Source organism: Euleptes europaea, chromosome 17 (assembly GCF_029931775.1).
Source record: "Euleptes europaea isolate rEulEur1 chromosome 17, rEulEur1.hap1, whole genome shotgun sequence".
NCBI lineage: Eukaryota > Metazoa > Chordata > Lepidosauria > Squamata > Sphaerodactylidae > Euleptes > Euleptes europaea.
Window position 1 is genome coordinate 45,829,505 of NC_079328.1, and position 13,486 is coordinate 45,842,990.

Consider the following 13,486-nt stretch of genomic DNA (forward strand, 5'->3'; position numbering starts at 1 on the left):
GATCTCAGAAGCTAAGCAGGGTCAGTCCTGGTTAGCGCTTGCATGGGAGACCACCAAGGAAGTCCAGGGTTGCTACGCAGAGGCGTAGGGTTGCCAGGTCCAGGCTGGAAAATACCTAGAGATCTGGGGGGGGGGGGAGAGACTGAGGAAGGCGGGGTTTGGAGAAGAAAGGGATTTCAGTGCCATAGAGTCCGCCTTCCAAAGCAACCTTTTTCTCCAGGAGAACTGATCTGTCACCTGGAGATCAATTGTAATAGCGGGAGATAGGGTTGCCCGCTCTGGGTTGGGAAATACCTGGAGATTTTGGGGGCGGAGCCTGAGGAGAGTGGGGTTTGGAGAGGGGAGGGACTTCAATGCCATAGAGTCCAATGGGCAAAGTGGTCATTTATCCAAGATGAACTGATCTCTGTCGGCTAGAGTTCAGTTGTAATAACAGGAGATCTCCAGCTGCCACCTGGAGGTTAACAACCCTAGTGGGAGATCTCCAGCCACCACCTGGGGGTTGGCAACCCTGCAGAGGTGGGCAGTGGCAAACCCCCTTGGGATATATCTAGCCTCTAGCATAAGTCAACCGTGACTCTATGGCACTTTCCACCACCCAAAGGGAGGCAAGCTTTGGAGTTCGGCAGAGATATTTTCACTCTCCTTTTAAACACAAATGAGTCCGTACCCAAGGATTCTTAAGCACGAGGGTGCCCCAGTTTGTACGACGGTGAGCCCACGAAATTGTGCAAAGGCTGCCATGCTGAATAGTAAATCATCTATTGGCAATGCCGCTGCACATACCCAGCTGGCCTGCGAAGTTCGTGGGCAAAGGAGCATGGAGCCAACTCTGAGCTTCCGATCCGAGCCCAAACCCGGTACGCTGGGGGGAAATCAACAGAGACAGAGCCTCTGTCTTGACAGCTTCATGCACACAGGCCCTCTGCTGCCGCCGAACGCTGCTTTATAAATATCAGAGAAGAGCTGGAGCAAACCCAGTGGAAAATGTGATGTGCAGCCATGAATGCAACGGGGGGGGGGGGGGCTACAACAAACCGTTTGCCTTCAGCCTGAGTTCCCTATCTGTCGAAAAACTGTCTCTCGATTGCTCAAACCAAAGGTGGCCAGATAATTTCTGAAGCAGGTAGGCTACTGGAAAGAGCTTGGAGACAGGCTGGCTCTACGTCAGAACTCAGAAGTCTGAAGGCACAGAAGGGGAATCGGGCAACTTCCCACAATGAGAAGTCATCCAAAGTGAAGGCAATCATCTACATGTCTTAGAAGCCTGGAGTAGCACCTGACTGACTCTCCAGAATCAACTGATTTTCCAGGCTGAGAGGATTGTGGGACTGCTATGTTAACAAGGTTGCCAGGTCTGGATTGGAAAACATCTGGAGATTTTTTTTTGGGGGGGGGGGGTTATCCAAGCAGCTGGAAAGCATACAATGAGGCAAAGCCAGAACGGACAGATATCAGGACGTGTCGTCTAGATCAAGATCACGTTTCGCACATGGCTTCATCAGCTATTTGTATCAGACATAAATTCTCATAATAGGTAAAGTCTCAGGTCAGACCAGTTGGTCTCAAAGCAGTCATAATTGACTTACAACCATATATAAAAAGAACCTTTTATGGACTATAATTCTTGGACAATAATATTGAACTTACCTGCCACCTACGATCATAATATCCTTTGACTGGCTCTCGAATTATGCTGGTATTTTGCTTGTATACTTGTATCTGTAGTTGATTGTATCATTAACTTATATATTTCCCATTTCCCCTGCACCTTCCTCACCTTTATAAAATTCACTTTATTTTCATATTGTTGTAAGTGCTGTTTTGGATCTTTTTCAACCTCCAGGTGGCGGCTGGAGATCTCCAGACAATAGAGATCAGTTCACTTGGAGAACATGGCCGCTTTGGCAATTGGACTCTATGGCATTGAAGTTCTTCCCCTCTCCAAACCCCACCCTGCTCAGGCTCCGCTCCCAAAATCTCCTGGTATTTCCCAACCCGGAGCTGGCAACACTACAAAGGAGTCATTTTCATCAGGGGAACTGATCTCTATTGTCTGGAGATCAGGTGTAATAGCAAGAAATCTCCAGGCCCAGGATGGGAAAACCTATATGTTAATCTTCAAATTGCAAGGGCTGAACCACAAGGCTTGGTGGCCCAGAATATTCGTGCATGATCCATGGTTACGTGATATTGTGTTGTAATGGCAAGGTGTGCCTCTCATGGGATTATGAGATAATTATGTAACCACTGTAAAATATAGTTTTAAGTTGTGTGAGGTTTCAGGAAGAAAGTGCACAGCGTAAACAAGTTTATGTAAGTTAGACATTAAGTGGTACAGTGCATTCCTAAGGAGAGTTACTCCAGTCTAAGCCCATTGAAATGAATGGGCTTAAACTGGAGTTAACTCTCTTTAGGAATGCACTGGTAATCAAGTTATATGTGTGTGTGTGTGTGATGTCTAATCAAACTACTGACCTTTTGACCGATTAAGAGAAGAAACTGTATAGAGAGATGTTCAAGAAATATATGAAAAAGCCAAATTTGGGGGTCATAAAGAACCATAATTTGACCCAGGGTAAATTAATGTCAGATGGATGAAGAGTTAAATTGACGTCATCTATAGGGTCATTACAGTTCCACTCTGGTTTCAAATCCTGTATAAGTGATTGGTAGTAACAGATTCATAAATGGGATCAATATGCTTGAAAGCACAGGGAAATTGGGGGGTGGGTTTTTGAATCATTAGGTTAGATGTTTCTCGATGTGAAGACCATATCTGGGTGCTTAAAAGTTGGGCTGTGAACTAATAAAGAGATCTTAGTGCAACCTAAAGAAGTGTGATGTGTCAGCATGTTCTCCAGTCACAGATAACAGATCCCAGTGTTGTGAATCAAACCTGCAAAGCTCTTTGAATTGAAAGAGGCTGGCAGCCTTGTGCGTGTGTGTGTGTTTGTGTGTGCCATTAAGTCACAGCTGACTTATGGCGACCTCGTGGGGTTTTCGAGGCAAGAGACCAACACAGCTACCCAGAGCCAGTGTGGTGTAGTGGTTAAGAGCGGTGGTTTGGAGCGGTGGACTCTAATCTGGAGAACCGGGTTCGATTCCCCACTCCTCCACATGAGCTGCGGACGCCAATCTGGAGAACTGGGTCGGTTTCCCCACTCCTGCACATAAAACCAGTTGGGTGACCTTGGGCTAGTCACAGCTCTCTGAGAGCTCTGTCAGCCGCACCTACCTCCCAGGGTGTCTGTTGTGGGGAGGGGAAGGGATCGTGAATGTAAGCCGATTTGATTCTTCCTTAAGTGGTAGAGAAAGTTGGTTTATAACAGTGGTTCCCAACCTTTTTTTGACCAGGGACCACTAGGACTCTTTTGTTCAGTGCAGGGACCCCAAGGTTCAAAATAAAAATCCAGAGAATTTGAAAATAAACTTTAATCATAACTGTTAGTTAAACATTAAACTTAGAATAATATTTGAATATATATATTTTATAATAGAGAACTTTTAATTGAAAATATTAATTTATTATGTGTTTATAACTTTGTTTCGCGGACCTTAATTTAGTTCTCGGGGACCCCTGGGGGTCCACGGACCCCTGGTTGGGAACCAGTGGTTTATAAAAACCAACTCCTTCTCCTCTTCCTCCTCCCTCTCCTCCCTCTGAAACTGTTATTCTTCAAGGTTCTGTAAGGCTTGTACCTCTTTTCATTCCCTATTATGGTTTTGTATATTCTGGGAAAACAATGAATACTTTTATTTAGGTGAACAGTGGGAACTCTGCTCCTACCAATAAGAGCCCGCATAAACATAGCTATTGAAATCCTGGTGCCATCTAGTGGTCACTGATGGTTCAGAGTTACACTGAACAGACTGCCAGAAGCAAGAAGCAAGAAGACCACAACCATAGAGACTCAGAGCCAAAGTAGATTGGATGGTCAGAGATCCGTGAACAGATCTCCCCAGTTGTTTTTCATGGGAAGTACTTCAAATCTTTTACATTAGTAATCCTTATTACCATCCCCTCCTCACCGTTGTTTAAGAAATTTTTGGACAAACGCCAGGTCAGTTCCATGCAACTGTGACAGGACTTGTCCAGGCTCCCTGCAGAGGACAGAAAACCTTATCAATAGGGTTGCCAACCTCCAGGTACCACCTGGAGATCTCCTGCTATTACAACTGATCGCCAGCTGATAGAGATCAGTTCACCTGGAGACAATGGCCGCTTTGGCAATTGAACTCTATGGCATTGAAGCTCCTCCCCTCCCCAAACCACGCCCTCCTCAGTCTCTGCCCCAAAAACCTCCCACTGGTGGTGAAGAGGGACCTACTTATCAATTTATTTATTTTTATCAGCAAGACCTTTAAAGAAACAGTGTAGAGTAGTGGTTAAGAGCAGACACCTTGTGAGGTGTCCCCACAATGGACACCTTGTGATATAGGTGGGGCTGAGAGAGTTCTGAGAGAACTGTGACAAGCCCAGCTGGCTTCAAGTGGAGGAGTGGGGAATCAAACCCGGTTCACCAGATTAGAGTCTGCCTCTCTTAACCACTACACCAAGCACTTGAGGCAAACTCTTTAATCTCGACTGGACATTAACTGGGGAGAGAAGGTGCTCGATCTGGAAAGCTAAGCAGGGAGACTACCAAGGGAGACTTTGCAAAGGAAAGCAATGGCAAACCACCTCTGCTTCTCACCTGCTTTGAAAACCCCATGGCGAGGTTTCCATAAATCGGTTGCAACCTGATGACACTGACATACATAAGTGCTAAGTAATTATTTTTTGCACAGAACACCATTTTGTTTTTCCAGTGAAGCACAAGAGAAGAACAAGAGGTGACAAATAGGTTTTAATAAAATTTATTCAAAGTTTCAGCACTGAAGGTCAATCACCAATGGAAGGTTGGATGGAAGGGCCTTAAACTCCCAAGCCTTTGCCTTCCCCTAGGTAGGAATGGCTAAAGCAACCCATGACCAGACTCATCAGCAGACAGTAACCTTGGTGTCCTTTGCCCATCTGCAATAAAAAAAACTCTTCAAAGAGGTTTATCATTAATGCCCTGTAACCCGCTCTTCGACAGATCATGGAAGCTAAGCAGGGTCAGCCCTGGTTAGTATTTGGATGGGAGACCACGGAGGAAGTACAGAGTCCCTACATGGAGGCAGGAAATGGACATAAGAACATAGAAATGAACATAATGAAATGCCTCAATTACTTCAGTTGCCCAATAAAGTAATTCAGGAGAGGTTATCAGGATCAAACAGTTCTTTTATTGGCCAATAAAAGAGCAGCGCGTGTGGAACTGTTCTCAAAAAGCGTTAGAACAGTCCACCCAGAACAAAGGTGGACTTCATACATTCATACATAGTGTTTTATAGACGTTAAGATGGACAGCAATAATCACAATTTCGTAGAACATTAGAGCCAATACACATGAGATTCGTATATACAATCATTAGCATATCCAATTAAAGTGGTCTTAAGGCGTTCACTTTAGGTGGCCATATGATCCCTAATGAAGAACCGAAACTTAACATCCCTTTCTGACACTCCTGGTGTCTTAAATCATTGCTAGGCCTTATTAAGGCGGCTAGTGGTACCAAGCCTGTAGGGATGATCTCACTGGCACCTGATAGCAATGGCTGCCAGCTTATGCTAACTCGTATTCACACACTAATGAATATGAACCAAAGATTAATTCTTTTGCCCCTTATACATGGGGCAGTGCCTTTACATATGTGTGCAAAATATATATGTGCCTGATGTTATGCCCTTATATCTGAGCATAGCACCTTATAAATCTGTGATCGTTCATACATGTGAAAGAATATATATTTTCCCATAAATGAAGTTTATAGGCACTTCATTTTGAAATGCCTCAATTACTTCAATTGCCCAATAAAGTAATTGAGGCATTTCAATAATGAACATAAGAACAGTTGCCTTCCCTACCTCTCCCCACAACAGACACCTTGTGAGGTATATAAGAACATAAGTATGTAAGAAAAGCCCTGCTGGATCAGACCAAGGCCCATCAAGTTCCAGCAGTCTGTTCACACAGTGGCCAACCAGTGCCCTCCCTCTCATGATCTGCCTAAGATCATAGAATCAGCATTGCTGACAGATGGCCATCTAGCCTCCACTTTAAAACCTTTAGGGAAGGAGCATTCACCACCTCCCGAGGAAGCCTGTTCCACTGAGGAACCGGTCTAACTGTTAGAAAATTATTCCTAAAGTCCACTCGCCTCTTAAAGCCTTCAAAGTTGGCAGCCATCACTACATCCTGGGGCAGGGAGTTCCACAATTTAACTATGTGTTGTGTGAAGTAATACTCCCTTTTATCTTCTTTGAATCTCTCACCAGTCTGCTCCCTATACATCAGACGGGGCACTCATCATAAAGAAATTGCGGGGGAGGGATTCCTAGGTTTGACTAAAATAGAGGTTTTGACAACCAATAGCAATGAATGCTTAGGGAAAATAAAACAATTTCTTTTTTGGGGGGGGGGGAGTTTACACTTTCCTAAATTAGCATCCAGTTACACCTAAAGCCAGTTCTGAAGGTGAATTTGGTAGTTCCCACTTGAGCGAAATGTCTCAGGAGCTTTAAGGAAAGCAGAACGAAAAATGGTAAGATCAGCAAAATCCTTTGATTCTGTGCATTCCCTGTTTCAACGTAGTAGGTAACTTGCAATCTGAAAATTATAAAATCTCCCTCGGCAGCTCAATTGCACACCTAACGGCTTTGCTGCAGAGTCCTCGAGCAGGCTTAATGTACACAGTGAGAACCGTTTCGTTCAAATGCTTTCTTTCATGGGCGGGCTGCTGCAGCATTGTTCTCTTTTCAGAGAGGCTACAAAATGCAGCTGTTTCGTAGAGCTTGGCCTTAATCTCGGGAGGTTTTAAGCTCTTGTGTACACTTTGAAAGGTGTGTTTTAAGGGAAATGGCTCTATGGCATTTGCATTTAATGTTATGGTAACCTGCTTTGAGCAGGAAGGGAAAGGTGGCACATAAGTGCCTAAGACATAAATAGTAAATGCATTCACCCTACTGCCGAATCGCTGTTTTGTCCATGTGTAATAGTAGGGCAGAGACTGCCGGGGCTTCATCGTGAATAGCTACATATCAGAAGCTGTAGAGACAGCCGCGACGTGGAATGCCTTAAGTCCACAGTCCAGAGGTAGGCCGGATAGATTTGCATGCATGTTGCCCTGACCTGGATGGTTACTAGCTGGTTTGATTCTCCTTAGAAAGGTAGAGAAAATCAGCATATAAAACCAACGCTTCAAAGCGGCTTACAATTGGCTTCCCTTCCCCTCCCCACAACAGACACCTTGTGAGGTAGGTGGGGCTGAGAGACTTTGGAGAGAACTGTGACAGGCCCAAGGTCACCCAGCTGGCTTCATGTGTAGGAGTGGGGAAGCCAACCTGGTTCACCAGATTAGCGTCCGCCGCTCATGTGGAGGAGTGGGGAATCAAACCCGGCTCTCCAGATTAGAGTCCACCGCTCCAAACCACCGCTCTTAACCACTACACCTTGCTGGCTTAAGCCTCTCCTCCCCACGTCCTGTTTCACACAGTAGGTTCACCAGATTAGAGTCCGCCACTCATGTGGAGGAGCAGGGAATCAAACCCGGTTCTCCAGATTAGAGTCCACCGCTCTTAACCACTACACCTTGCTGGCTCTCACTGTTTCCTTCACTAGGAGCTCTAACATATGTGTGGAGCTCCAGACATCCCAGAGGCCAGTTATATATGTTATGGTCAGCTCCTTCAACACATATGTGGCTAGAACCTAGGGTTGCCAGGTCCCTCTTCACCATCAGAGGGTTTTTTTGGGGGTGGAGCCTGAGGAGGCCAGGGTTTGGGGAGGGGAGGGACTTCAATGCTATAGAGTCCGATTGCCAAAGTGGCCGTTTTCTCCAGGTGAACTGATCTCTATCGGCTGGAGATATTTGTAATAGCAGGAGATCTTCTGCTATTACCTGAAGGTTGGCAACCCTACTAGAACCCCTTGGAGTACACAGAACTAGTTCATAAATCTTTGGGTCTTCATGTATACTAAATACACTCTGAATAGGAAAGTATTTGTTTTGTTTTTCAACATTGACTTAAGGAAATCTTGTTCTGCCTTGTTAATCATGTGGAAATAAAGCCACCACTAAAATGTTAAGAACCAAAGTTTAATCAGTTCACAGATCAGTGGAACTGGGATATGTGCAGACATTTCAAATGGACTTTGTCATTTGGGGGGCATTTAAAATCCAGTTCCAAAAAAGAGCCTATTTGAAAAATTAAGGTGATTCAGAACTGAAGCAGAAAAATTCCAGTTACCCTATTATTACAATAGTGAATAATCTCAGTTTTGCAGACCAAGGATACAGTGAAATCCCATCAGAGGAGTGATTAAATATTGTGACTGGTAAGTAGTTTTTAATTTTTTTTTTTAAAAAAAACCCTCTTAAAGTTAATAAACCTAATTAAAAACCTGTCTTCTTGAAGAAACTTTGTAGGTGCTATGAGGCAATTTGGAATCAAATAGGGGTGAGAAGCCAGATTTGTTTAACTATCTGAATGCCATACCAACAGGAATGCTTAAAAAAAACGTCATTCCTGTGGTTTTATCTACTATCAGCTATATTAAAAAGTTGTTTAAAAATATATAGTTTCATTTTTCCGGATATATAGGAGGTTATCCAAAATGTACAGAGATGCTACGTGGAGTAGTATTTGCGGGAGGACGGGACATTCAAAACACTCTCCTGACATCTACAGTATGCCACCCCCATGGACATTATTTTGCAGGCTTAAGATATGTTATGCTGCTGATCCATAATCAATAGATCCAACCCTTTCTGTACCACCTTTCTGTACCATCATGCATTAAAGGGCAAGAAGAGTTGGTTTTTATAAGCCGACTTTTTCTACCACTTAAGGGAGAATCAGAGCAGCTTACAACCACCTTCCTTTCCCCTTCCCACAACAGACACCCTGTGAGGTAGATGAGGCTGAGAGAGCTCCAAGAGAGCTGTGACTAGCCCAAGGTCACTCAGCTGGCTTCGTGTGTAGGAGTGGGGAAACAAATCCGGTTCACCAGATTAGAGTCCACCGCTCATGTGGAGGAGTGGGGAATCAAACCTGGTTCTCTAGATCAGAGTTCACTGCTCCAAACCACCGCTCTTAACCACTACCCCACATTGGCTCTCAAGAGACAAGATGGTCTCATAGTGAAGCAGATATCCAAGGCCTTTGTGAGTGTATTGTGCAGTCAAGTCGCAGCTAAGTTTTGGCGACCCCAGCAAGGGGCTTTGGAGGCAAGTGAGAAGCAGAGGTGGTCGGCCATCGCCTTCCTCTGCAGAGCCTTCCTTGGAAGTCTCCCTTCCAAGTACTGACCCTGCTTAGCTTCTGTGATCTGACATGATTGGGCAGTACTATGCTGCCTTCCCTAACCATCCAAGGCCTTTACTATTCTTTAATTAACATATGATAGAGTCACAGTGGAGTGAGGAAGGAAATCTCATCCGGGCTGCAAGTTGCCATACCTGAGTTAAAGGGAGAACCCATGAACACATGAAGCTGCCTTATACTGAATCAGACCCTTGGTCCATCAAAGTCAGTATTGTCTACTCAGACTGGCAGCGGCTCTCCAGGGTCTCAGGCAGAGGTCTTTCACATCATCTGCTTGTCTAGTCCCTTTAACTGGAGATTGAACCTGGGACCTTTTGTGTGCCAAGCAAATGCTCTGCCACTGAGCCACAGCCCCTCCCCCAATTTCCACACAGCATTTTATAGCATACAGCAGTTTATAATATACAGCGAGCAGAGCACACTGAAAACGACGTGCAGATGTATTATAAAGGGACTTCAGCAATTGTTCAGTAGATCCAAATATCCGCGTTCCCGTGCATTTCTGCTTCACTAGGCAATTTCTCTGCATTCTCATGCTTTAAAAACATCCAGAGAGACCACAGGCGTGCTGATGGGAAGGTACAAAAAGCCTCCCCCCGCACTGGCATCTTTTAAAATTAGTTTCTTTAACATCTGCCTTCCAGGAAACATGAACCTAGAAGAATATTTCACAAGAACCGGCTACAAAGGATCGCTTGAGAAACTCGATTTGGCAACGCTAACGGCCATCTTTCAGCATCACATACGAGCCGTCCCGTTCGAAAACCTCAGCATCCATTGTGGGGAAACCATTACTTTGGACCTGGCTCAAGTCTATACCAAAATTGTCAAAAAGAGGCGTGGCGGGTGGTGTATGGAGAACAACCAGCTCTTGTACTGGGTTCTGAAGACCTTGGGGTACGACACGACCATTTTGGGAGCCTTCGTTTACAACCCGCAACTGAACGTCTATGCTACTCGCATGACCCACCTGATCGTGAAGGTGGTCGTGGATGGCAGAGCCTACATTGTAGACGCTGGGTTTGGGGTCTCCTACCAAATGTGGCAACCTATGGAGCTGGTTTCTGGCAAAGACCAGCCACAGACCCCTGGGATCTTTCGCTTCACCGAAGATAACGGGATTTGGTACTATGAGAAAATCAGAAGGAAGCAATATATTCCCAACCAAAGCTTCTCCAATTCAGATCTCTTGGAGAAGAGAGACCGCAGGAACATCTATCTGTTCAGCCTTGAGCCCCGGAAAGTGGAAGATTTTCAATTCCAATGCTCCTATCTCCAGACCTCCCCGGAATCCTTGTTTACAAAGAAATCAATCTGTACCCTCCAAACTGCTGATGGATTCCGAGCTCTGATCGGGTGGACGCTGTCCGAGACCACCTACAACTACAAGGAGGACATGGATCTGGTGGAATTTGCGACCCTGCAAGATGACGAGGTGGAGAAAACGCTGCGGGAGAAATTCAGCATCAGCCTGGAGAGCAAACTCGTTCCCGTCAACATCAAAGGGATCTATACCATCTAACGAGGAGGAGAAAAGATCGGCAAACAGCCTAAACCGTTGCTGCGCGCTTCATCGTCCGCTCAATCCAACGTTCGATAAATGACACTAAAAAGCAAAATTCTAAAATAAATAAATATGCTGGTATGCTGATAACAATCTGCAGAATGTTAGTTGCTTATTGCATTTTCAATGGTATTGACAACTTCGCAGATGCAAACCGACCTGCCCACTGAAATAAGGTAAAGTTCTTTTTGAATGAATTCTTGAAGAATTTAAGCCCTTAAACAGAGGAGACTGCATTTCATATTCCATCTCCTTTCACTGAACAAAGAGCAGTGCATGTTCTCTCATGTGCACTCTCAAAATCTTGTATGGACAGGCTACCCCTAAAGATTTATTTGTCTTTAAGTATAAACGAGGGCAATTCACACAGGCTCCTCATGTACCAACAAAATACTGTGTGGTCAGTAGAGGACCTGGAGATCTCCTGGAATTACTGATCTCCAGATTACAGAGATAAGTTCCCATGGAGAAAATGGCTGCGTCGGAAGGTGGACTCTACAGCATTATACCCTGATGAGGTCCCTCCCATGGCTCCACCCACAAATCTCCAGGAATTTCCCAGCCCAAAGCTGGCAACCCTAGCAGTCGGCCTACAACTTAAAGGAAAACAGATCCGTCTAAAAGGCTTGAGTTAGCTGCCAATAGAAGGCAAGAATATATTCATAGCTGCGTGGTCTAAGCTTCAGCAACGCTAGGGGTTCTCTTGCCCCTGAAAAGCAGACACTGATATTCTTTACCGGATTCTGTTCAGGTGTCCCAAAGGGGCAGCTTTAATTAAAATACTTAATGCAGTGTTCTCATCTCAGATTTGTGAACGCGCAGGCTTTCGACAAAGACAAAATTTAATGACGGGAGCAGGGGAATGAGGATCTTCTGTGAAGGCTATATCTGCAAAATATGGAGGATATTGATATAATTTTAATTACGCAATCCAGTATGTACAAAGGCTTTCACTTGAGTCTCCGTTTAGTTCTGTTCACATAGACTTTGGCAACTCTCCAGCCACCCTTCCGTCACCCATTATAATTTAGCAGCACCACATGGTGCCGTATTTTCCCTCTTTCATTCTTTAATGAGATGTTATTTTAAATTACTGTTTAAAAATTGTCCAACATTAGCACAAAACATCCTGCTTTATACTTGCGACAATTGTATGTGCAGCTTATAGCACTGCAAGGTTTTTTTCAGGGGTGGGGATGGGTTTCTAGTCCTTACTGAGATTTGCATATGCTTGGCTGCCGGTTATGTGGAATGCTGACTGCTAAAATTCAGGCCTTGCAACAAAACCAACGAATAAGCAAACACACAAACGATAACGTCAGCAAATCACAAACATTAAGAGGCATGTGTTTCAGTTTAATAAAAATGCTTTAAAATGTGTAATGCTGGTAGTATATGCGCACAGTCTTTATGTACTTAACTACAAACTGTCTGAACTGCGGGGCCGACTTTAACTATTCATTCAGTTTTTATAAACTGATTTCCTGGAAATAAATACAAACAGTATAAAAATCATGTTTCTTTATCCTGCCTTCCCTCCAATGAGAATACAGGGAGACTCTTATGTTTTACATAGGTCAAAATTATTGTTTTAGTGTATTAGATTTTTGGTTTTTACATTGTTTCAGATTCTCAGGTGTTACATAAGTTCAGATGATCACGTTTTACATTGATTAGGCTTAGTAATAGTTTGCAATAAACTTCCTAGGAGTAGAGATTATCAGGTTTTACACTTTTTCTGGGGTCCCCCCCATAGGAAACAATGGACGACGACTGGGGAACATTGTACAGGGGCCCATAGAATTGGAACCCTTGGTCCAATTAACTTGAAATTTGGGGATCAATTAAAGGGCAGGCACCAAAAGCTCCCCAGCAATTTTGGTGCCAGGACCTTTAACCCCCCCCCCCAGCCCATTGGAATCATTTCCCATATGGAACAATGGAGCTGAAAGATATCAGAAACTGGGGGGGGGGGGGACCTAGCTCTGAACACGAGTATTTGGAACCCAGGAAACTGGGAATACCAATATTTTCCAGCTCCAGTACATCCAGATCCCCAAAATACCGATTTTCTTCTTTTTTTGCTGCACACCCCTAAAGCCAGTTGAGCAGCTGCCGAAAAGTGCAAAGGCAGAGACCAAAGTCTAACCTCATGATGGGTCAGTGAAGACTAAGAGTTAAGATTCTGTTAGCATCAGCATAATATCATGAGTGCAAGTGGTAGCAAGTGGGTCAAAAGGGATGGCACAGCGGGCGAGGAAGGGAAACAGCATCACAAGCTGCCTTATGCCAGTTCAGACTGCTGGTCATCATAGCTAAGGATTGCCCCAATTTTGTTGGCAGCACTCCTCCAAGATTTTGGGCTCATGTGTTTCCTGTCGTGTATTTATCCTGCCAAGCCTAGGGTTGCTGTGCAGAGGCAGGCAATGGCAAACCACCTCTGAATGTTTCTTGGTTTGAAAATCCTATGGGGTTCCCATTAATCAACTGCAACTTGATGGCACACATACTCC

General features: G+C 44.6%; 1 protein-coding gene across 1 annotated transcript; it reads left to right on the top strand.

The window, feature by feature from the left end:
* Positions 1–10,058: 10,058 nt before the first annotated feature.
* Positions 10,059–10,931, top strand: LOC130488605 (arylamine N-acetyltransferase, pineal gland isozyme NAT-10-like). The gene has a single exon (XM_056862237.1). The coding sequence runs from the start codon at positions 10,059–10,061 to the stop codon at positions 10,929–10,931; it is 873 nt and encodes a 290-aa protein (XP_056718215.1).
* Positions 10,932–13,486: the final 2,555 nt, after the last annotated feature.